Source organism: Bubalus bubalis, chromosome 24 (genome assembly GCF_019923935.1).
Source record: "Bubalus bubalis isolate 160015118507 breed Murrah chromosome 24, NDDB_SH_1, whole genome shotgun sequence".
In the NCBI taxonomy this organism is placed as follows: Eukaryota; Metazoa; Chordata; class Mammalia; order Artiodactyla; family Bovidae; genus Bubalus; species Bubalus bubalis.
The window spans coordinates 31,226,273-31,248,927 of NC_059180.1; the positions used below are offsets into that span (position 1 = coordinate 31,226,273).

Below are 22,655 nucleotides of genomic sequence, written 5' to 3' on the forward strand. Positions count from 1 at the left end.
AGTATATATAAAAGAGGAAGACAACAAGGGCCCGATGTAGAGGACAGGGAACTAAACTCAATATCTTGTAATAACCTAATGTAAGGCAAACAAACAATATATATATATATATATATATATATAGTGACCTAAAACATTAGCCACTTCCCCATGCCTCACTACAGTGTAGTTTATATATATATAAACTATATATATATATAAACTACACTGTAACTAAACCTCAACTGGAAAAAAAAAAACAAAAACAAAACTATTCTACCACTTCTCTGCTGTGTGACTTAGGATATTTGACTCACCCTTTCTGAGCCCAGTTTCTGATCTCTTGGTAAAAAGTATTTGAGAGGATGCATGTGATGCCCCTGTCTAGTTTTTGACACATAGTAGGCACTGGATCAGAGAAAGCAATGGCACCCCACTCCAGTGCTCTTGCCAGGCAAACCCCATGGACAGAGGAGCCTGGTAGGCTGCAGTCCATGCGGTTGCTATGAGTCGGACACGGCTGAGCGACTTCACTTTCACTTTTCACTTTCATGCATTGGAGAAGGAAATGGCAACCCATTCCAGTCAGTGTTCTTTCCTGGAGAATCCCAGGGACAGGGGAGCCTGGTGGGCTGCCATCTATGGGGTCGCACAGAGTCGCACATGACTGAAGCGACTTAGCAGCAGCAGGCACTGGATGTGAACATCTGACTCACTGGGAAAGACCCTGATGCTGGGAAGGATTGATGGCAGGAGGAGAAGGGGGTGACAGAGGATGACATGGTTGGATGGCATCACCAATTCAATAGACATGAATTTGGGCAGACTCCAGAAGATGGTAAGGGACAGGGAGGCCTGGTGTACTACGCTCCATTGGGTTGCAAAGAGTTGGATACAACTTGGCATCTGAACACACACACAGGCACTTATTAAATGGTATCAACTGAATTATTTTGTACTTAGTAATCATTCATTCACTTCCAGGTGAGTGAACCACTTTGGGCGTAACTGACTTACTCCACATAAGAAAGTTGTTCAGATAGATGGTAGCAGCAATGTTCACATACAAGCTTGGACAGCATTGGTCGAACCTTGGCTTTTGCAAGCCTATCACCAGAGCCACTGTGCTATGCGTTGGCCTCTAGGTGCAAGAAGACAGACAGGTGATGGAAAGTTTTAGATCCTTTAAATAAAACAAGCAAGAGCATCAAGCTATTTGGAGGCAAAGTCCCAGGTCTGGAGAAGTGCCACCTCTAAAATGATGGACACCCTCAGGCAATGTTTTCACAGGATATGTCCCAATCACACCCAAGAAAACTGCTATTAATACAAATCTTCATGCTGGAAGCCTTCAGGTACTTTCCTGAGGACCCAACTGCAGAGAAACAAGTCTCTCAGCACCACCGGCTTGACCCACAAAACTACACCTTCTTGAGAAGGTCAGAGATGACTGGCTGGACTTCAGAAAGGAATTTCTATCCAGAGGCTGAGGGCAGAAAGGGGATGGGATGTGTGGCAGTCCACGTGTCCTGGTGTCAGGGAAAATCAGGCAGGCAGGAGAAGGCAAAGGAAAGATACAGCTGCCCCACTGTACAGAGTGCAGAAAAATAAACATTAACCGTAGCACCTGAAGAGGAAAAGACTCTAAGAGGAATGAAAAATGGAAAGTGCTGATAAAAAGAAAACCTGAAGATGCCTGCCTCCGTCTCACTCTATTCTGTATCAGTTAATCGCCTCCTGAGAACTTGGTCAAGCCTTTGCTCATGCTGTGCCTGCAACCCGGATTGCCCTGTCCTTCCTTATCTTTCTGGCAAACTCCTTTTCTACCTTCAGAACCCAACTTAGAAATGAATGGTTCCATGATACTGTCTCTGAGACACCCTGAGCCATGCCCCTCTATGACCAGTTCTGATGAATTCCCTCCTTTCCTGTGTGACTTTTTTTGATTTCCTGATCAATTGCTACTATTGACTACTCCTTTATGATGCCGACTCCCCTGCCAGGTTGCAAGCCCCCTGGAGCAGGAGAAGAGGGTGAGTAGTCATCAATGTATGCACTAATCTGGCACTCATTCATTCATTCGTTCATGCACACATTTAAATGTTCACTGAGCACTGAAGCAGATCTTGGTCACCTGCCCCTTTGGTGCCTATTTCCTGTCTAGCAACAGGCTCAGTGTTCACTGAGGATCCACCGCACACCCCAGCCTTCATTCTCATGTCTGAACTGGGCTCTTCCCTTGGCCTTGGCACATGAGAGGTACCCTGCCATTGGTTGAAGAGGGAGCGGGAAGCTAAGCTTGCTCTATCAGAAGGAACTCAAGGCTTTCCCCAGAAATCAAGAAAGAGACTCTTTCTTTTTCCCCTAAAATGTGAACCTGGAAGAACTATCCACCCAGGGGTTATCACAGCCAGCTGTGACCAGGAGGGGGATAAACCCACCAAAATGATATCAACCCAGACATGGTAGAGGTCAGGAAGAGAGACAGACAGACAGAGACAGGAGCCTCGTAACAGAGCCTGGCATCTTCCAATATGCCAAGATTCAGCCACACCTAAAGCCAAACTCTCCCTTCAATCAAGAAATTCTCCTTCTAGGCAGAATCCGGGTAGGCTATGCTCTGCTGTAATAACAAGCAAACCCTGATACTTTAACAGCTGCACAGATAATGGTCTATTCCTGCTCTCCCCAAGTCTGCAGCAGGCCTGGCAGCATGATGGGGCCAATCCCTTCCAGGCAGTGATGCAGGGATGCAGGTGAGCATCACCCCGTAGCTACACCACAGGGAGCACATGGCTCCCGGGACCATCACAGCAAGGACAATGAGAACAAAGGGAATTCATACCAGCTTTCTCTGCTTCAGCCTTGGAGGGCACTCATCACTTCTACTCAGAGCCCACTGGCCAGAATGAGTCCCATGGCCCCAGTCTAACCTAAGGGAGACTGGGAAATGGACCAGCCCTGCTCATCCAGGGAGAGGGAAGTGAGACAAGTTTGATGAACACACAGCACAGTCTCTGCCACCACGGGATCAGCCATGCTGTCTGTCACCTGTAGACAAAAGACTCTGAAATTACATCAGCACCAGCCGGGTGCCAGGGATCACGGGAGACGCCGGGACCACAAGAGTGAACAGGACGATGCAGGAGCTGCCACGGCGGAACCCACGGCACAGTGAGAGGCGGGGGAAGGAATGAGGGAAACAAGCACAGACGGGACAGCACACACACCCGGCAGTCAGGACGAGGAGCGGAGACGCGGGGCAGTGGGGGAGAGGGGGTGAAGAGGGCAGGAGAAGCAGGACACCTGGAGAAAGCAGCTCGGCCTTTGGGAGTGCAGAGGGTGGCTGGGGGCGGCCTCTAGGTGAGCTCTGAAAGCTCAGAGGTCAGTCCAGGAAAACGGGGAAGGGAGGGAATAAGGAGAAAGAACAGGGTTCCAGGTAAGAAACCAACAGGTGGCAAGGTCCAAAGATGAGTGAGGCCACGTGCATGTGGACACGGACACCAGCTCACGGTGAGCTGGGAAATATGGGCAAAGGGGGAGGCAGGAGCCATGGCACACAGCGTCTCCCAGCAACATACGGGAAGGGGCTACACCAGTGCTCACTGCAGCACGGTTTACAGCAGCCAAGACACGAAAGCAAGCTAAGTGTCCACTGACAGGACTGGATAAAGCAGATGTGGCATGTATGTGCATATGTATACATATATAAACATACATATAATGGAATATTACTCAGCCATTAAAAAGAAAGAAATAATGCCATATACCGCAACCTGGATGGACCTAGAGATTGTTATACTGAGTGAAGTTAAGTCAGAGAAGGAGAAATATCAGATGGCATCCCTTATATGTGGAATCTAAAAAGAAATGGTACAAATGAACTTATGAAAGAGATGTTTCTGACAGAGAACGAACTTACATTTACCCAGGGGCAAAGACAGTTAGGGAGTTTGGGATCAACGTGTATACTCTGCTATATTTAAACTATATAACCAACAAAGACCTGCTGTATTAGCACAAGACACTCTGCCCAATGTTATGTGGCAGCCTGGATGGGAGGAAGTTTGGGGGGAGAATGGATCCATGTATATGTATGGCTGAGTCCCTTTGCTGTCCACCTGAAACTATCACAACATTGTCAATCTGCTGTAGTCCAATATAAAATAAAACGTCTTAAAAAGGGAGTGGGGACTACATTTAAGCAACTCAAAGGCCAAAGAGGAGCCACTGGAATTTTAAGCTGGGAGATAGCCCTGGGGTAGTTTTTCATTATTCCGTCCACGTGCATTAAACTCACCACCTCCCTCCCCACAACTCAGCATCTGCCTGCCCCCAGCCCCCCACCCCCCCGTGGCTCCCCACTGTTGAGGACACCCCCTAGATGCTCCTGGTGGGCGGGTCCACGCGGGACAGCCCTGCCCCTTCCTCCACACGGAGCCCGACCCTGACAGCACAGTGCTTCCTGCACCCCTCCACGCAGACCACACAACTCCTCCCCAGGAGGCAGCTTCATGAAGCCACTTCCCACCTCAAGAGGGAAAGCAAATATAAAACAGACCCAAAATAGTGCGGGTCTGAAAAGCTGAAAATCAGCCACCATAATTACAAGTATTTTTATCCCTTGCCCAAAAAGGAGTAGCAGATCATTTTCCAAGTGTCTCTCTAAGGAGCTTCATCTGTTCCGTCTCAAGTGCTGCGGGCTCCAGAGACGCCACCAGAAACGAGGCTGTAGCAGGAAAGGAGCCAAAGAGAAATCCCAGGGTGGAGACACCAAGCAAAAACAGGGCCTATGGTATCATCATCCATGGAGGGCGGGGGCCACACCATGAGATGGAGAAGAGAAATACAAAGATCCACGAGAGGGACCAGGAGATGATGGACCAGGAGATGGGCAGGGACGCGAGAGAGCTAACAAGGCTGGGATGTGGGCGCGTCCACACAGGAGCCCAGCTGTCCCCGTTCAACACCCCTGGCCAACTGCACTGAGTGATGAAGGGCCAGGGGACCTGCAAAAAATAAAGAGGTCCCACTCGGCGAGAAGGGCAAGCTGCCCCAAGTGGAACCTTCCCCTCTGCTACCCTGGAGGGTCGCCTGAGCACAGGAACGGTTGGGGACATATGACAAGCAAAAGAGGCATCAGAAGAGGCCATCTAAGCCAGCGCTTGGGCTTTCAGCAGTGACTATACCAGCCACAATTTCTTCCTATTATCCCTCCTCATCCCTTCATTAAGTCCCTCAGGCTTGACAAGCTCAGAGCTAGCATGCTGGGCAATGCTTTCATCGCCGTCATCCCCCTTAGAGTGAAAAGTTGAACCAGCCAGCTAGGAAGGCCTGGTTCCTGCTTCTAGCCAACAGGATACAAAGAGCACTAACTCTGGAGTCAGACAGCCAAGGCCATAACCTCATTCAATATGTGAAGCCTGGTGACCATGGGCAGGTGGCTTGTCATCTCCATGCCTCAGTTTCCTCATCTGTAAAGACACAGCTATAGTTTTCCAGTAGTCATGTACAGATGTGAAAGTTGGACCATAAAGGAGGCTGAGCATGAAGAATTGACACTTTCGATCTGTGGTGTTGGAGAAGACTCTTGAGAGTCCCTTGGACTGCAAGGAGATGCAAGCCATCAATACTAAAGGAAATAACCCTGAATATTCATTGGAAGGACTGAATCTGAAGCTCCAAGACTTTGGCCACCTGATGCAGAGTCGACTCACTGGAAAAGACCCTGATGCTGGGAAAGGTTGAGGGCAGGAGGAGAAGGGGGTGACAGAGGATGACAGATGGTTGGATGGCATCACTGACTCAACGGGCATGAGTTTGAGCAAACTCCAGGAGAGAGTGAAGGACAGGGAAGCCTGGCGTGCTGCAGTCCATGGGATCGCAAAGAGTCTGACACCACTCAGTGACTGAACAACAACAACAAAAGACGCAGCAAACATTAGATCAGACAGTCCAACGTGACACAGTGAGCACAGGGCCGAAGAAGAGAACAAGCCCTCAACTTAGGCTGACTGCTCTTACCATCACTGTCGCCGATGTCGGGGCTTGCTTTTCTCTAAGAAATGCCACCAAAAGCCTAAGAGAGGTCACAGAGTACCAGGCACATAACAGACCCTCACAAAACACTGGGGCGAGAAATTCTCCAGGACCAACAATCTAATTTCTTCCACGAATAAACTTCAACTAAAGATTAAATGGAGAGGGGCCTTCCCTGGTGGTCCAGGGTTGAGAATTTGCCTTTTAGAGCAGGGGGTGCGGGTTGGCTCCTTGGTTGGGGAACTAAGACCCCAGATGCGCAGAGCAACTAAACCTGTGCGCTCCAACTACGCATCACAACGAAGACCCATGGCAGCCAACGTAAAATAAAAATAAATAAAATCAATTTTAAAAAAAAGCAGGGAATGAGAGAAAAAACAGTTGGGAAATCTGTAGACTCAAGGAGGCTGAAGCAGTGTATTAACAGCCTACAATGTGTGGACGGACCCCGTTTGGAACCCTATTCAAGTGTTTGTTTGAAAATTTGAATACTCACCAGATATTTGATAATGTTAAGACATTACTGCTAATTTTTAGGAGTGATATCATAGGACTTTCTTTTTTCTTTTAAAAAGTAGAAGGGCCCTTATGCTTTATTAGAGACAATTTCCCAAATACTTTGGGAGGAAAACAACACCGTGGCTTGGATGAGCCTCAGTGCACCGAAGAGCAGCTGGGGAAGGGGGCACGGACACGGCCAGACTGGCTGCGACGGCCACCAAGGCAGCTGGGCTGCGGTGCGCACCTGAAGGCTCATTATGCTCTTCTGTCTATTCTGATATTCGAAGTTTCCATAATAAAAATACATTTTAAATAAGGGAAGAGAAACTGAAGAAGAAAGAACACGTATATATACATATATTCACACACACACATATACATACACACCTGTATGTATAACTGAATCGCTATGCTATACATCTAAAATTAACAAGATATTGCAAATGAACTATACTTCAATTTTAAAAGAGAGAGTTCTTTTTAAAAAAACAAAACAAAAAAAAATAAGTACTTTGAAAAAACGGACTGCCTATGACCTTTATCACGGAACTAGTTCATTCGTGCACAAGGGCACAGGGAGAGCCTCGAAACCACATCTCCTTCTCTCCAACCTGCTTTATATCCAAGGGTCAATGCAGCTGTCCTGGAGACAGGGCTGTGGCTGATATTAACTGGAACTAATGTAGAAAGCCAAGCAAAGGGGAGGAAGGCCTGGGCTTAGCATCTCCCATGAATCAGGTGCTAAGGTTCCTTCCTCAGCAAAGTGAAGAGGGTGAACAGAAAGCTAGAGGCCCTGCAATACTGTTACTCATAAGAAATAGGAGGAGGAGTGGGCGGCAGAGGATGCGACGGTCAGATAGCATCACTGACTCAACAGACATGGATCTGAGTAAACTTTGGGAAATAGTGAAGGACAGGGAAGCCTGGTGTGCTGCAGTTCATGGGGTTGCAGAGAGCTGGATACAACTTCATGACCGAACATACATACGAAATATACATTTGGTCTTGGGCCACAGTTCTCAGTTCCCAAAACCCGTAGAATTTCTTAAGTGTTGAAAATAAACACTTAGAAAGAACACTCAGAACGCCTTAGAAAGGCATCTTTTGTTATGTCAATGAGGTGACTTTCAGAATCACCTAATGATGGGGGCTGGGAGCCAGAAGAACCAACCCCATGATTACAGGGTTAGAACTTCTTGTCCTACCTCCTGGCTCCAGCGAGGGGAGAGGGGCCGGAGGTTGAGTCAGTCATCCATGGTCAATGATTTCATCACTCCTGCTCTGTAATGAATCTTCTGTTTTTAATGGAGAGGACAGGGTTCTGAAAGCTTCCAGGGTGGTGGACACATGGGTCTGGGGAGAGCAGAGTGGCTGGAGAGGGCATGGATGCCCTATTCTCTTTCTGCATATCTTGTCCTACATGTCTCTTCCATCCGGCTGTTTCTAATTTACACTGTTCTACAATAAACCAGATATCTAGTGAGTAAAATGTATGAGTTCTGTGAGCCGCTCTAGCATATTAGGGCTTTCCTGGTGGCTCAGATTATAAAGAATCTGCCTGCAAGGCAGGAGACCCGTGTTCTATCCCTGGGTTGGGAAGATCCCCTGGAGAAGGGAATGGCAACCCACTCCAGTCTTCTTGCCTGGAGAATGCCATGGACAGAGGAGCCTGGTGGGCTATAGTCCACAGGGTCACACAGAGTCGGACACTACTGAGTGACTAGTGCGTGCACACACAAACACACATCTTTTACAGATAGGGCTTCCCAGGTGGTGCTAGTGGTAATGAATCCTCCTGCCAATGCAGGAGATGCAAGAGCCTCGGGTTTAATCCCTGGGTTGGGAAGATCCCCTGGAGAAGGAAATGGCAACCCACTCCAGTATTCTTGCCTGAAGAATCCCATGGACAGAGGAGACTGGCAGGCTGCAGTCCATTGGATTGCAAAGAGTCAGACATGACTAAGCAGCTGAGCACATCTTTTTTAGCTACAGCCTGAAATACTTAGAAGTGGAATGATATGAAAACTCAAAATACCACGAGAAACTGGAGAGTAGGACGAGACAGAGATGAAGCAAGACTGGCCAGGAGTTATTATACCAACTGTCAAAGCCACATTATGGGTGTTTGGAGGCTGATGAAACTCTTCCATTTTGGTACCTTTCTATAATAAAAAGATTTTAAGAATTCCTTGGAAATTTAGCCTTGTTAGTCATTTACACTTTATTGAGAATTATCCCTAGCCCTCCAGAAAGGAGGATTCCTCACCAGCATTCATTCACACATAACAATTGCACTTCAATACCCAGTTCTGAAGGGTAAGCAATCTTTCTTCCTCTTAGGAAGTAAGAGCATAGTCTCAATCCACCCAGCAACATGGAATATTAAAACACAAAAACATGTTCATGGATCAGAAGAATCAATATAGTGAAAATGAGTATACTACCCAAAGCAATCTATAGATTCAATGCTATCCCTATCAAGCTACCAATGGCATTTTTCACAGAGCTAGAACAAATAATTTCACAATTTGTATGGAAATACAAAAAACCTCGAATAGCCAAAGCAATCTTAAGACAGAAGAATGGAACTGGAGGATTCAACCTGCCTGACTTCAGGCTCTACTACAAAGCCACAGTCATCAAGACAATATGGTACTGGCACAAAGACAGAAATATAGATCAATGGAACAAAACAGAAAGCCCAGAGATAAATCCACACACCTATGGACACCTTATCTTTGACAAAGGAGTCAAGACTATACAATGGAGAAAAGACAATCTCTTTAACAAGCGGTGCTGGGAAAACTGGTCAACCACTTGTAAAAGAATGAAACTAGAACACTTTCTAACACCATACACAAAAATAAACTCAAAATGGATTAAAGATCTAAACGTAAGACCAGAAACTATAAAACTGCTAGAGGAGAACATAGGCAAAACACTCTGCAACATAAATCACAGCAGGATCCTCTATGAACCACCTCCCAGAATACTGGAAATAAAAGCAAAAATAAACAAATGGGACCTAATTAAAATCAAAAGCTTCTGCACAACAAAGGAAAATATAAGCAAGGTGAAAAGACAGCCTTCAGAATGGGAGAAAATAATAGCAAATGAAGCAACTGATAAAAAGTTAATCTCAAAAATATATAAGCAACTCCTGAAGCTCAGTTCCAGAAAAATAAATGACCCAATCAAAAAATGGGCCAAAGAACTAAATAGACATTTCTCCAAAGAAGACATACAGATGGCTAACAAACACATGAAAAGATGCTCAACATCACTCATTATCAGAGAAATGCAAATCAAAACCACAATGAGGTACTATTTCATGCCAGTCAGAATGGCTGCGATCCAAAAGTCTACAAGCAATAAATGCTGGAGAGGGTGTGGAGAAAAGGGAACCCTCTTACACTGTTGGTGGGAATGCAAACTAGTACAGCCACTATGGAGAACAGTGTGGAGATTCCTTAAAAAACTGGAAATAGAACTGCCTTATGACCCAGCAATCCCACTGCTGGGCATACACATCGAGGAAACCAGAATTGAAAGAGACACCCCAATGTTCATCACAGCACTGTTTATAATAGCAATAACATGGAAGCAACCTAGATGTTCATCAGCAGATGAATGGATAAGAAAGCTGTGGTACGTATAACCACAATGGAGTATTACTCAGCCATTAAAAAGAATACATTTGAATCAGTTCTAATGAGGTGGATGAAACTGGAGCCTATTATACAGAGTGAAGTAAGCCAGAAAGAAAAACACCAATACAGTATACTAACGCATATATATGGAATTTAGAAAGATGGTAACAATAACCCTGTATGCGAGACAGCAAAAGAGACACAGATGTATAGAACAGTCTTTTGGACTTTGTGGGAGAGGGAGAGGGTGGGATGATTTGGGAGAATGTCATTGAAACATGTATAATATCATATATGAAATGAATCGCCAGTCCAGGTTCGATGCAGGATACAGGATGCTTGGGGCTGGTGCACTGGGATGACCCAGAGGGATGGTACGGGGAGGGAGGCAGGAGGGGGGATCAGGATGGGGAGCATGTGTACACCCGTGGTGGATTCGTGTATGGCAAAACCAATACAATATTGTAAAGTAATTAGCATCCAATTAAAATAAATAAATTTAAATTAAAAAAATAAAAATAAAACACAAAAACAAACCCACATCAAATGCTTCATTTTGAGGAACAGTTTAATGGAGATCTCAGCTCAGAGTTTGGTATTCTGAACCCTTACACAGAACCCAGGCTTCTATTTAAAAGTCTGTTTTTGTTTGTATAAAAATGACTCTCAGATCCATCAAGAGTGTTGGAACCCACTGGTGCCAATTTATGAAGCCAGCCCTGCTGGTATAACTCCTCCCAAGGTCCTGGCTGCTTCAGGAACTCTTCCGTTTTATTAAAATGATGATCACATTCACAGTTATCCACAGCATGTGATTATGAATGTATTTTTTACCAGTTTGATGCTTAAGCTTACTTTTCCATTAATAGTAACTCTGCCTTTATAATGAGAACAAATGTCACTAATACACATTTATTTCACCCATGAGCAAAAATTCAGGGACTAACTACATTCACACAGTAAATGATAAGTATCCTATAATTTGAAAAATCAATCAACAGCTAGCTGAGTCCTTCCACACAGGACGAAGTAAAGATCTGTTTGCTGAGGACGGACTGGCAGCGTCGTACACAGCACACAGGCAGGCAGACAGGGGGGAAGCAGGGGCTGTGAGCAAGACCTAGGACAGCATGGAGAAGGCAGAACAGAGGAGCCTGGACGGACAGACAGGGAAGGGAAAGGCATCTGTGCATCGCTGACTCTTTCAAAGCTTCGTATCAACTAAGGCAGCGGCCCCCAACCCCTGCAGCGGCCCCAGCAGGTTTCACGGAAGATAATTTTTCTACAGACTGGCGGTCAGGGGGTGACGATGGTTTGGGGATGATTCGAGTGCATTACATTTATTTATATGTGCACTTTATTTCTATTATTGTTACATCCGCTCCACCTCAGATCATCAGGCATTAGATTGCTGAGGTCGGGGACCCCTGAGCTAAGGTACTTCGGAGGTAAGAGAGACAGATTCTAACCTGAGCTACAAAGAAATTACTGTCAACAGTCAGGAAATTGGGAGAACTTGACCCAGAGAAGGAAATGAAGCCAGAATAGCTCTGGCCAGTTCCCATAGGAGCAAACAGAAAGTCATCAGGACCTGGCTGTTGAATAAATGGCCTCTCAAGCATTCTTGCCATTCTTGGTCAATTCAGGAGCTAAAGCCCCAACTGCCATGGCTCAGCTTACAGGCCTGCCCCCAGGCCAAAGGATGGCAGAGTTTACCCCCCAACTGAGATGGCAGGACATGGTGGGGCCACCATTCTCCAAAGAACGTCGGCATAGAAGGCAAGAAGCAAGCACAAGGGAAACTCCAATCAACTCCAGGCACTGAAGTGGATTCTTTACATTTAATCCTCAAAGCAACCCGACCAGTAGGTATTACCTGCCCAGTTTTACTGACAGCAACACTGAGGTGTAGAGAGGTCAGGTGACCTGCTCAGGGGTACACGGTGGTGAGAGGACCAAGCTGAACTCAGTCTGACACAGGACACCTGTGCTCTCCAAGCCACCAGGCTATAGGAGGCGACGTGGGTCCAAAGTCTGAATGCTATCAACATTCTCCATTTTTCTTGATGGCAACTGCTAGGGAAAAAGTGGGAAATGAGTCCAAACCAAGAGAACTGTATTTGAAAGTGTTAAAGAAGAATCTTGGAGCAGATCTATCTTGGACACATCCAGTATCTTTTATCCTCAAAGCCCTTGGTGAGAACAAATCCATTTCCTCTGAGGCTGAGATCTTCAGGAGGGATGGGAAGCGGACAAAAGAAATTTCTGAGCATCATCATTGACAGTCCCAAAGAAAAGGAGAGGAACATTTGAGAAGCTCCAAGTAGACACCCAAACTGCAAAACTGCCGAAGACATAGCTCAAGGAGCCCATGAGGCAGGTGTCACTCTATGCCTGCACCTCTGGCCCTTCAAACCTGTTTCTTAATGATCATAATGGACATGTCTTCCTCACCCCCAACCCAGGCGAGCTTCCCCAGAGGCAGATACTGTGTCTTGTTCATCTGTGTAACCGACACCGACGAGCCTTGGTTATACAGATGCTTCCCATGGATGAAACATCACTGACTCTGCAGTCAAAAATGAAGGAAAACAGTCTAGGGAAAAAGAAGCCATCTGAGGAACGTTTCTGCTTCAGACTCACATCTCTGTTGGCTCACTTTCTAGAGTTATCAATTCTACTGCTCCTGGGGGAAGGGAAGCCGCTGAAGGTAGAGAACAGGAAGCTGAAGGCTGGACACTCCGGAGGGACTCAGTAAATATGTGCTGGATGAGTTGGTACCGCCCATCTGTCACTCAAAGACCCCTCCAGACTCTCCAAGCTAAAACTCCTCCTAAAACTGACAGCAGAAAAACGTGCGTCTCCTCCAAAGAGCCCTGATTCATCTTATTAGATATGGAATCCCCTCCACCAGGATGCTCTGAGTGGAAGGCGTGCCCTGTACAACTCCCTCTCTCACCCTGAGCGGTGAGAGAAGTCCGTCTACCACTCTTTGAACATGACCCTGAGTAGCTGAAGCCACGTGACTGGCTGTCATCCATTCAAGAAACTTATAAAGCTCCTACTGTGTGCTGGAGCCGAACTGGGCAATGAATATACCCTGAAAAAGTCAATAGCCACAGGTCGCCAGAGGGGCTCCCAGCCCGGCATTCTCCTGCAAGTCGCTTCAGAAGCAGGTTGGTACCAGAGCAGATAGAACGAGTTTCTTCCTCACATGGTAAGTGAGGGTGTGAGCGAAGCCCCCTCCAGCAGGTTCCAAATGGCTGACGGGCCACACGTCTGTCAGCTACCGCTGGGGACCCCCTCATCTCCCTCCACGCCTGGCTCAATGGGACCACTGCCTAGCCCTTCTCTTCAAAGACTCTCTTCCGCAGGGAGCCCAGCCTTCTACTACACAGCTGGAAGATGGGTCTGGGCCCTGGGGCTAGACGCCCTGAGGGATTCAAACTCAGCCCTGCTTCTTATCAGCTGGGGAACCCCTGACAAGCTACTTCACGTCTCAAAATCTCATCAGTGGGCAGCGGCTTCCTCAAGGAACTCGGCTGAAGACCACAAGGGTGCAGACGTGACGCCTCAGTGCAGAAGCAGAACTGAAAGTGCGTGCTGCCAGCAGGCTGCCAGGATTACCGCAGCTCTTACACGATGCTTGATATTAGTATTCTCTCCTGCCAGATTAACCTACGCCTGCCAGGACTCTCTTCCATCCTGATTTCAAAAGTTGACCATCACAGGGTGTCAGGAACTATCTTTGCACACTCCTTCCAGTCCGGGGCCCCTGAGTCTCACCAGCCACTATGTACGGTGTTGCTCTGGCTTCTGAGCTTTCGGTGCAGCCATGTGCAGGTGGGTGGAATGGTTTTAATCCTCTGAAAGACACCTAGAGAAAGAAGGTTCGGGAACTCCCATTTCACTGGGATGAATCAGAGGAGAGTCATTCAACTGCTGGGGTGTTTTAAATAGTCATATTACTTCAAACAAAATGTTTTTGCTTCTTTTGCCCTTTTGAAATGGAAAGAGAACATGTGGACTCTTCCCCCACATCCTTTCATTACTCCACTCCAATGTGTGTTTACAACTCTTCTTGGTAAAAACCAGCCCATTAATAAAATGACAGACGAGCATCACGAAGAAAGGGCTTTGATTAAGGTCAACAGAGAGGGTTTGGCAGAAGTCGTGATAAAATGCAGCTCGAAGGCTATTCACAAATGAAAGATGGCTGACAGGACCTCACTTTGCAAACAAAAACAATGAAAAATCAATGCACAGTAGTGAATGCCATGGGAGGACCATCTCCACTCCAACCTCACCTCTCATCGAGCTCACTGACCAGAGACACTGACTCCTCTTCTCCCAGGGGTAACAAAGACATGGAGAAGGTTTAAGGCTGGCACGATAAATCTACCCCGACTGCCATTCCCTCCGATGTAGGAGTTCAGCACTGATCTTTCTCACAGGCCACAAGAGCAATGATGTCAGGGGGTGAAACACCAACTTCACATCAGACACCTAGATCTTTCCTGCCCGTCAATGCTGGAACACAGGGAGGTTGTGAGACCCTCTCACAGTCACAGGGGGTGGGGAGAGGGCACCCAATGAACACTGAATCAACCAGCCAACCAACCGAGCAGCCAGCCCATGAATGGACCGTGGTGCTTCCTCAGTGGGTCAGGCAGTTACTTCCTCCTGACCCCCTTTCAAGCTTGAGCTTCCGGTGAGCATGTCCGCCCCCTAGATCGCCACCCCAGGCCCAGAGTCCAAAGGAATCCGGGGACACGAACACTAGTCTCTACACTTAGCGGGTCTGTCGACATCCGTACAAGTGGACACCTTGTCCTGGTTTCCCTGACAGGACAAAAGCTCCCAAGCCCTTTCCCCCTGGCCAGAACCCTTCACCCTTCCTAGCTCAATGGCTCTTCATTCATTCAGCAACCAGAGATGTCCCTGTCCCAGGAGAATTTCAAATACTTTCATTCTAGGACTATTTAGCTAAAGTCACCACTTGGCAACAAATGGTCAGTGAGAATACAGAGATCGAAGAGAGCCTCTGCCACCCAGAGACTCAGAGTTCGCCAGCTCCTGAGGGTAAGGGGCTTGTTCCTCTCTCCACCTGGGCTTTCCACCAACAGCCAACTCTGGTCTCATGACCCCACAGAATGAGGGTCCACAGATGGGTGTGGTGGTGGCAGAGACGCTCCAGGTGTTAGAGGAACCACTGACCAAAACCACCCACCCTGGCCAGGTGCCATAGTAACTCACCTGCATGAGTTATCTTAAGCAGGAGGTCCTGGGAGGGAACATGGAACTAACAAGCTACCACCAACCAGAAGAATTCAGGAAAGGTCAAAAGGAAAGAGAAGACACCAGCCCACAAGTCCCACCAACCTCCCAGAAGGCTTCCCACTGGAATCCTTCTTGGCTAAGCAATGCGCACACCACCAGGAAGGTCCCAGAGTCGGAGAGACTGGCCAGAGATGACCCAGAAACTAACCGCATCATGTGATTCTAGCAGTCCACTGCATCCATATTATCCTATTTCTCAGCACAAAGTTGTATGTGATACTCTCTTCTGTTTTAAATATTTTCCAAATCCAAGGGTACAATTGTTTTCTCATTCTTCACATGATATGTGTTTTCTCTCTTACCACAGGTTTCTCATTAAATGATACCTTTCAAAGAACCGCGTCTTAGGGTTCTATATAAATTACAATGTGGTTTAATCATTTTACGTTTTGTTTGTTGGTGGGGGAGGTGGTGGGGCAGTGGCCACTGGTCGTTTTGCTAACATCTGTCTAACACACTAGGGCCGTGTCTGAAAAGTCCTCTAGGCAACCAATGTCGGAGATACATATCGACGCCATCAGCCTTACCTCGATGAGCTTTCTTTCATAGGAGCTTGCGAGTTCCTCGGCGACTTCTCCAGGTTTCTGCTCAGGGACTGTAACTTCTCCATCAACGTTCCAAAGATTTGGGACAACTTTTGGGAAAAGAAAGACTTCCGTAAGTAACTTTATCAACTATAATTCCCTCAATTAAATTTTTTTTCTGTAGAATTTTTTTCTGAAGAAAAAAATTTTTTTTCTTCTTTTCCAAATGGCTTCTCTGGAAAGAAAGCTCTTGCTAAAGGAGAAAAAAAAAAATCACAATTACTAACTACTTCCACATTGCATAATTTTCACACAAGTACAATAAAGTGAATGATAAGCTATATTTAAAAATGGAATAACTGTCCTCGAGATAGACGCACAGAAGTCTAGGGAACGACCTTGTCGCTACTTTCCATTTCAGGGGAAACAGATGATGCTTTGGCAAGATATAAGAGCCTACATGCGCATCTTCTATGTTGGTTAATTTTCTTTTTCTTCAACAAAAAAGTTTTTCAGGGAGGTGGTACCTGCCTACAGCATGAAGTGAGATGGCAGTAGGGCTGCTCAGGCAGCATCTAGAATCAAGGAAGTTTCTGGAAAAACTCCAAAGCCAGTGCACAATGATAATGCAAAGACATCTCCACGAGATACGGCTCTCAGATCAGCACAAGAGTTAGCTCAGTATTGTAAGAAACCGTCGCACTGTCCTCCATAACGCCTGCAACAAGCTACGCTCCCACCTGTGGTGCAGGAGGCCCCCGCTCCCACACCATCATCAGCATTCACGATCGGTGGACTTACTGATGGCCATTCTGACTGTTGTGAGGTGACAACGCATCATAGTTTTGATTTGTATTTCTGTAATAACTAGTGATATTGATTCTTTTCATGTGCCTGTTGACCATCTGTATATCTTCTTTGGAGAACTATCTGTTTAGGTCTTCAGCTCATTTTGATTGGGTTGTTTTTCCATATTAAGCTGTATGAGCTAAAAATAGAGTTACCATAGGATCCTGCAATTCTAGACCCTGGGCATCTACCCAGAGGAAACTTTTCATTTGAAAGTATACATGCATCCCAATTGACAGCAGCATGATTTACAACAGCCAGGACATGGGAGCAACCTACATGTCCATTGGCAGATGAATGGTAAAGAAGATGGGGTACATATACAAATGAAATACTATTCAGCCATAAAAAGGACTGAAATAATGCCATTTGCAGCAACACGTATGGACCCAGAGATTGTCATACTAAATGCAATAAGTCATACAGAGAAAGACAAATGCCATAGGGTATCATTTATATGTGGAACCAAAAAAACTGAGGTACATGAACTTCTCAGCAAAACAAAAATAGATTCACAAAGAAAAAAAACTTATGATTACCAAAGGTGGCAGTTCAGTGGTGCCTATATCAGGAGTTTGGGATTAACATATATACATGACTGTATATAAAATAGGAAAACAACAAGGGCCTACCGTATAATACAAGGAGCTACTCTCTCTATCTTAAAGTGACCTATAATGGAAAAGAATCTGAAAAGATATATATGCACAACTGAATTACTCTGCTATATCCTTGAAGCTAACACAACACTGTAAATCAACTAGACTTCAATAAAAAAATCTGCACAGTAGATGCCCATGGAAATTGCTTCTACAATAGAAACTGATAAAATATGATAGAAGTAGATAAAACCTGGAAAAGAGCCAGATAATTCCAAGATAAGTAGGAGAACAAGAGTAGGAAAAATGGCCACATGAGCAGTTAAGAAAATCCAGTGGAGTGATTTAAGACTGTAGACTCGCGCCGAGTCTGAAAACAAGCATCAGGGATGCAGAGGCCTGTGTGTCCTGAGATGACACTCCTGGATGCTCCAATCAAATGTGATGAGATGGCAATGAGGCAAAACAGGAAGCTACGCCTAGTCCTCCAGCCACTGGGATGTGGGAGGCACGGATGCTGGTCAGGCACTCAGGCAGAAGTCAACACTGGGAAAGATTGAGCAAAATGGGAGTGGCTTCTGGGCCTGAACTGATCCATGGCTCCACCTTCAGCCCTTCATGGAGCCTCCATCAGGCTGCAGCTGGTCCAGGCATCTGAGTGATGATACAGAACATGCTAGAATAAAACCGTAAGGGATTTCCCATCAGGAAGCTTCCATAAGCCTCATTATTATCCATCAGAGGGCAAACAGAATGGAAACCACAATCACGGAAAACTAATCAAACTGATCACATGGATCACAGCCTCATCTAACTCAATGAAACTATGAGCCATGCTGTGTAGGGCCACCCAAGATGGACGGGCCATGGTGGAGAGTTCTGACAAAACATAGTCTACTGGAGAACGGGATGGCAAACCACTTCAGTATTCTTGCCTTGAGAACCCCATGAACAGTGTGAAAAGGCAAAAAGATACGACACTGAAAGGTGAACTCCCCGGGTCGAAAGGTGCCAGATATGCTACTGGAGAAAAGTGGACAAATAACTCCAGAAAGAATGAAGAGACGGAGGCAAAGCGAAAACAATGCCCAGCTGTGGATGTGACTGCTGATGGCAATAAAGTCCAATGCTATAAAGAACAATATTGCATAGGAACCTGGAATGTTAGGTCCATGAGTCAAGGTAAACTGGATGTGGTCAACCAGGAGATGGCAAGGCTGAACATCGACATTTTAGGAACCAGTGAACTAAAATGGACCGGAATGGGTGAATTTAATTCAGATGACCATTATATCTACCACTGTGGGCAAGAATCCCTTAGAAGAAATGGAGTAGCTCTCATAGTCAACAAGAGTCTGAAATGCAGTACTTGGGTACCATCTCAAAAATGACAGAATGATCTCTACTTGTTTCCAAGACAAGCCATTCAATATCACAGTAATCCAAGTCTATGCCCCAATCACTAATGCTGAAGAAGTTGAAGGTGAACAGTTCTATGAGGACCTACAAGATCTTCTAGAACTAATACCAAAAAAAAAATGTCCTTTTCATCATAGAGGACTGGAATGCAAAAGTAGAAAGTCAAAAGATATCTAGAGTAACAGGCAAGTATGAAATTGGAGTACAAAATGAAGCAGGGCAAAAGCTAACAGACTTTTGCCAAGAGAATACACTGATCATAGCAAACACCCTCTTCCAACAACACAAGAGAAAACTCTACACATGGACATCACCAGATGGTCAATACCGAAATCAGATTGATTACATTCTTTGCAGCCAAAGATACAGAAACTCTATACAGTCAGCAAAAAACAAGACCAGCAGCAGACTGTGGCTCAGATCATGAACTCCTTATTGCCAAATTCAGACTTAAACTGAAGAAAGTAGGGAAAACCACTAGACCATTCAGGTATGACCTAAATCAAATCCCTTATGATTATACCGTGGAAGTGACAAACGGATTCAAGGGATTAGATCTGATAGACAGAGTGCCTGAAGAACTACGGACGGAGGTTCATGACATTGTACAGGAGGCAGTGATCAAGACTATCCCCAAGAAAAAGAAATGCAAAAAGGCAAAACAGTTTCCTGAGGAGGCCTTACAAATGGCTGAGAAAAGAAGAGAAGCAAAATGCAAAGGAGAAAAGGAAAGATATACCTATATGAATGCAGAATTTCAAAGAATAGCAAGAAGAGATAAGAGAGCATTCCTAAGTGATCAATGCAAACAAACCAAGGAAAACAATAGAATGGGAAAGACTATAGATCTCTTCCAGAAAATTAGAGATACCAAAGGAACAATTTCATGCAGAGATAGGCACAATAAAGGACAGAAATGGTATGGACCTAACAGAAGCAGAAGATATTAAGAGGTGGCAAGAATACACAGAATAACTATACAAAAAAGATCTTCATGATCTAGATAACCATGATGGAGTGATCACTCAGCTAGACTCAGACATCCTGGAATGCGAACTCAAGTGGGCCTTAGGAAGCATCACTACAAACACAGCCAGTGGAGGTGATGGAATTTCAGTTGAGCTATTTCAAATCCTAAAAGATGATGCTGTCAAAGTGCTGCACTCAATATGCCAGCAAATTTGGAAAACTCAGCAGTGGCCACAGAACAGGAAAAGGTCAGTTTTCATTATTCCAATCCCAAAGAAAGGCAATGCCAAAGAATGCTCAAACTACCGCACAATTGCACTCATCTCACACGCTAGTAAAGTGATGCTTAAAATTCTTCAAGCCAGGCTTCAGCAATATGTGAACCGTGAACTTCCTGATGTTCAAGCTGGTTTTAGAAAACGCAGAGGAACCAGAGACCAAACTGCCAATATCCACTGGATCATCGAAAAAGCAACAGAGTTCCAGAAAAATATCTATTTCTGCTTTATTGACTATGCCAAAGCTTTTGACTGTGTAGATCACAACAAACTGGAAAATTCTGAAAGAGACGGGAATACCAGACCACCTGATCTGCCTCCTGAAAAATCTGTATGCAGGTCAAGAAGCAACAGTTAGAATTGGACATGGAACAACAGACTGGTTCCAAATTAGAAAAGGAGTACATCAAGGTTGTATATTGTCACCCTGCTTATTTAACTTATATGCAGAGTACATCATGTGAAATGCTGGGCTGGATGAAGCACAAGCTGGAATCAACATATTTGCTGGGAGAAATATCAATAACCTCAGATATGCAGATGACAGCATCCTTGTGGCAGAAGATGAAGAGGAACTAAAGAGTCCTTTAGATGAAAGTGGAAGAGGAGACTGAAAAAGCTGGCTTAAAACTCAACATTCAAAAAAGGAAGATCATGGCATCTGGTCCCATCACTTCATGGGAAGTAGGTGGGAAACAATGGGAACAGTGAGAGACTTTATCTTGGGGGGTTCCAAAATCACTACAGATGGTGACTGCAGCCATGAAGTTAAAAGATGCTTGCTTCTTGGAAGAAAAGCTATGACAAAACTAGAGAGCATATTAAAAAACACAGACGTTATTTTGCCAACCAAGGTCTGTCTAGTCAAAGCTCTGGTTTCTCCAGTAGTCAAGTATGGATGTGAGATAGTCAAGTATGGATGGAGGGTCAACCCGTAAACAAAGCTGAGCGCTGAAGAATTAATGGTTTTGAACCGTTGTGTTAGAGAAGACTCTTGAGAGTCCCTTGGACTTCTGGGAGATCAAACAGTCAATTCTAAAGGAAATCAGTCCTGAATATTCTTTGGAAGAACTGATGCTGAAGCTCCAATACTTTGGCCACCTGATGCAGAGTCGACGCATTGGAAAAGACCTTGATGCTGGGAAAGACTAAAGGCAGGAGGAGAAGGGGGCAACAGAGAATGAGATGGCATCACCGACTCAATGGACTTGAATTTGAGCAAATTCTGGGAGATGGTGAAGGACAGGGAAGCCTGGTGTGCTGCAGTCCATGGGGTTGCAAAGATCAGACACGACTTAGAGAATGAACAAGGACATCACAACAGAGACACAATAAAGAGTAAGTATTGATTTTTTTTTAGTCTTTCTAAAGGCATCACCCTTACAGAAAATGAGAATCAGAAAGAAAACACAACAAAATTTTAAAAGCTGAGAAGTAGACCAGCAACTGGTGAATAATTTGACAGACCTGAGAAAATTTCATTCTCAGCTGCAAGTGGGCAACTCCAAAATACACTCTGATTAAAATGAACAACTTGTTTAAACTGCTAAACGAGACACTTCTAGGAGTAAGGGTGAGTGAGCACCAGCTAACAGTCCAAAGAAGGGATTAATGAGTCGGTCTTAAGAAGCAACTAGCAGATGATGAAAGAGCTTAGTCTTTGGAAAAGGTGAAAAAAAAAAAAAATAGTAGCTGTGCCTGAATTGAAGGTAGGGGTATCTTACTCACAATAGAGGTAAAAATAATACATAATAAACTTTTGAAGTTCTCCCATTTTTCTCTCCTTCCCAACTCCCAGTGTGTTAGTCACTCAGTCGTGTCCAACTCTTTGGCACCCCATGGACTATAGCCCACCAGGCTCCTCTGTCCATGGATATCTCTAGGCAAGAATACTGGGGTGGGTTGCCATGCCCTTCTCCAGGAGATCTTCCTGACCCAGGGATTGAACCTGGGTCTTCCACATTGCGGCAGATTCTTTACCATCTGAGCCACCACCCACCCACCCAACTCCCAGAGGAGTAGGCATATATCTCTAGGTAAGGGAACTAATAGCATGATCCTAAGAATCTACCAGCCAAAGAGAAAAGACCTGAAGGGCTCAATGTGGGAGGCTTTTCAGGGAAATGGCACAGACCCACCACCCCACCAGGAAATGATCAGGGACAGTTTTTAATCAGTGTTTTAGTGCCCCACTCTTGCATGTGAGCAGACAGGAATCACTTTATATTTAAGGCAAGCCCCTAAAATGAAAGATAGGGACTAGAATAAAAAAACAGAGAAATGAAGCTGTAGGAAAGGAAAATTATTAAGCAAGAAGAACACTTCAAAAGCAAGTTATGTGTCACACTCCCAGAGAGAAGAGAAGGAGCAAGTTGAGAAATGGAAGAGAAGGATATTTGGAAAAAACCCACAGAGTGTAAGAAAGCCCTTTGGAAAGCAAAACCATGACAGCAGAAATGCAACACCAGGCACAAGGGAACAGAAGGCAAAGAAACTTCTAGAGAGCAG

General features: G+C 45.3%; 1 protein-coding gene across 9 annotated transcripts in view; it reads right to left on the minus strand.

The window, feature by feature from the left end:
* Positions 1-22,655, minus strand: part of SNX29 (sorting nexin 29) — a 586,612-nt gene that overhangs the window by 279,506 nt on the left and 284,451 nt on the right. For all 9 annotated transcript variants that reach the window (XM_044935759.2, XM_045164260.1, XM_045164261.1 and 6 more), the window contains one exon: positions 16,037-16,143. In XM_044935759.2, the coding sequence (XP_044791694.2) occupies positions 16,037-16,143 (107 nt within the window). The remainder of the gene's footprint in view (positions 1-16,036; positions 16,144-22,655) is intronic.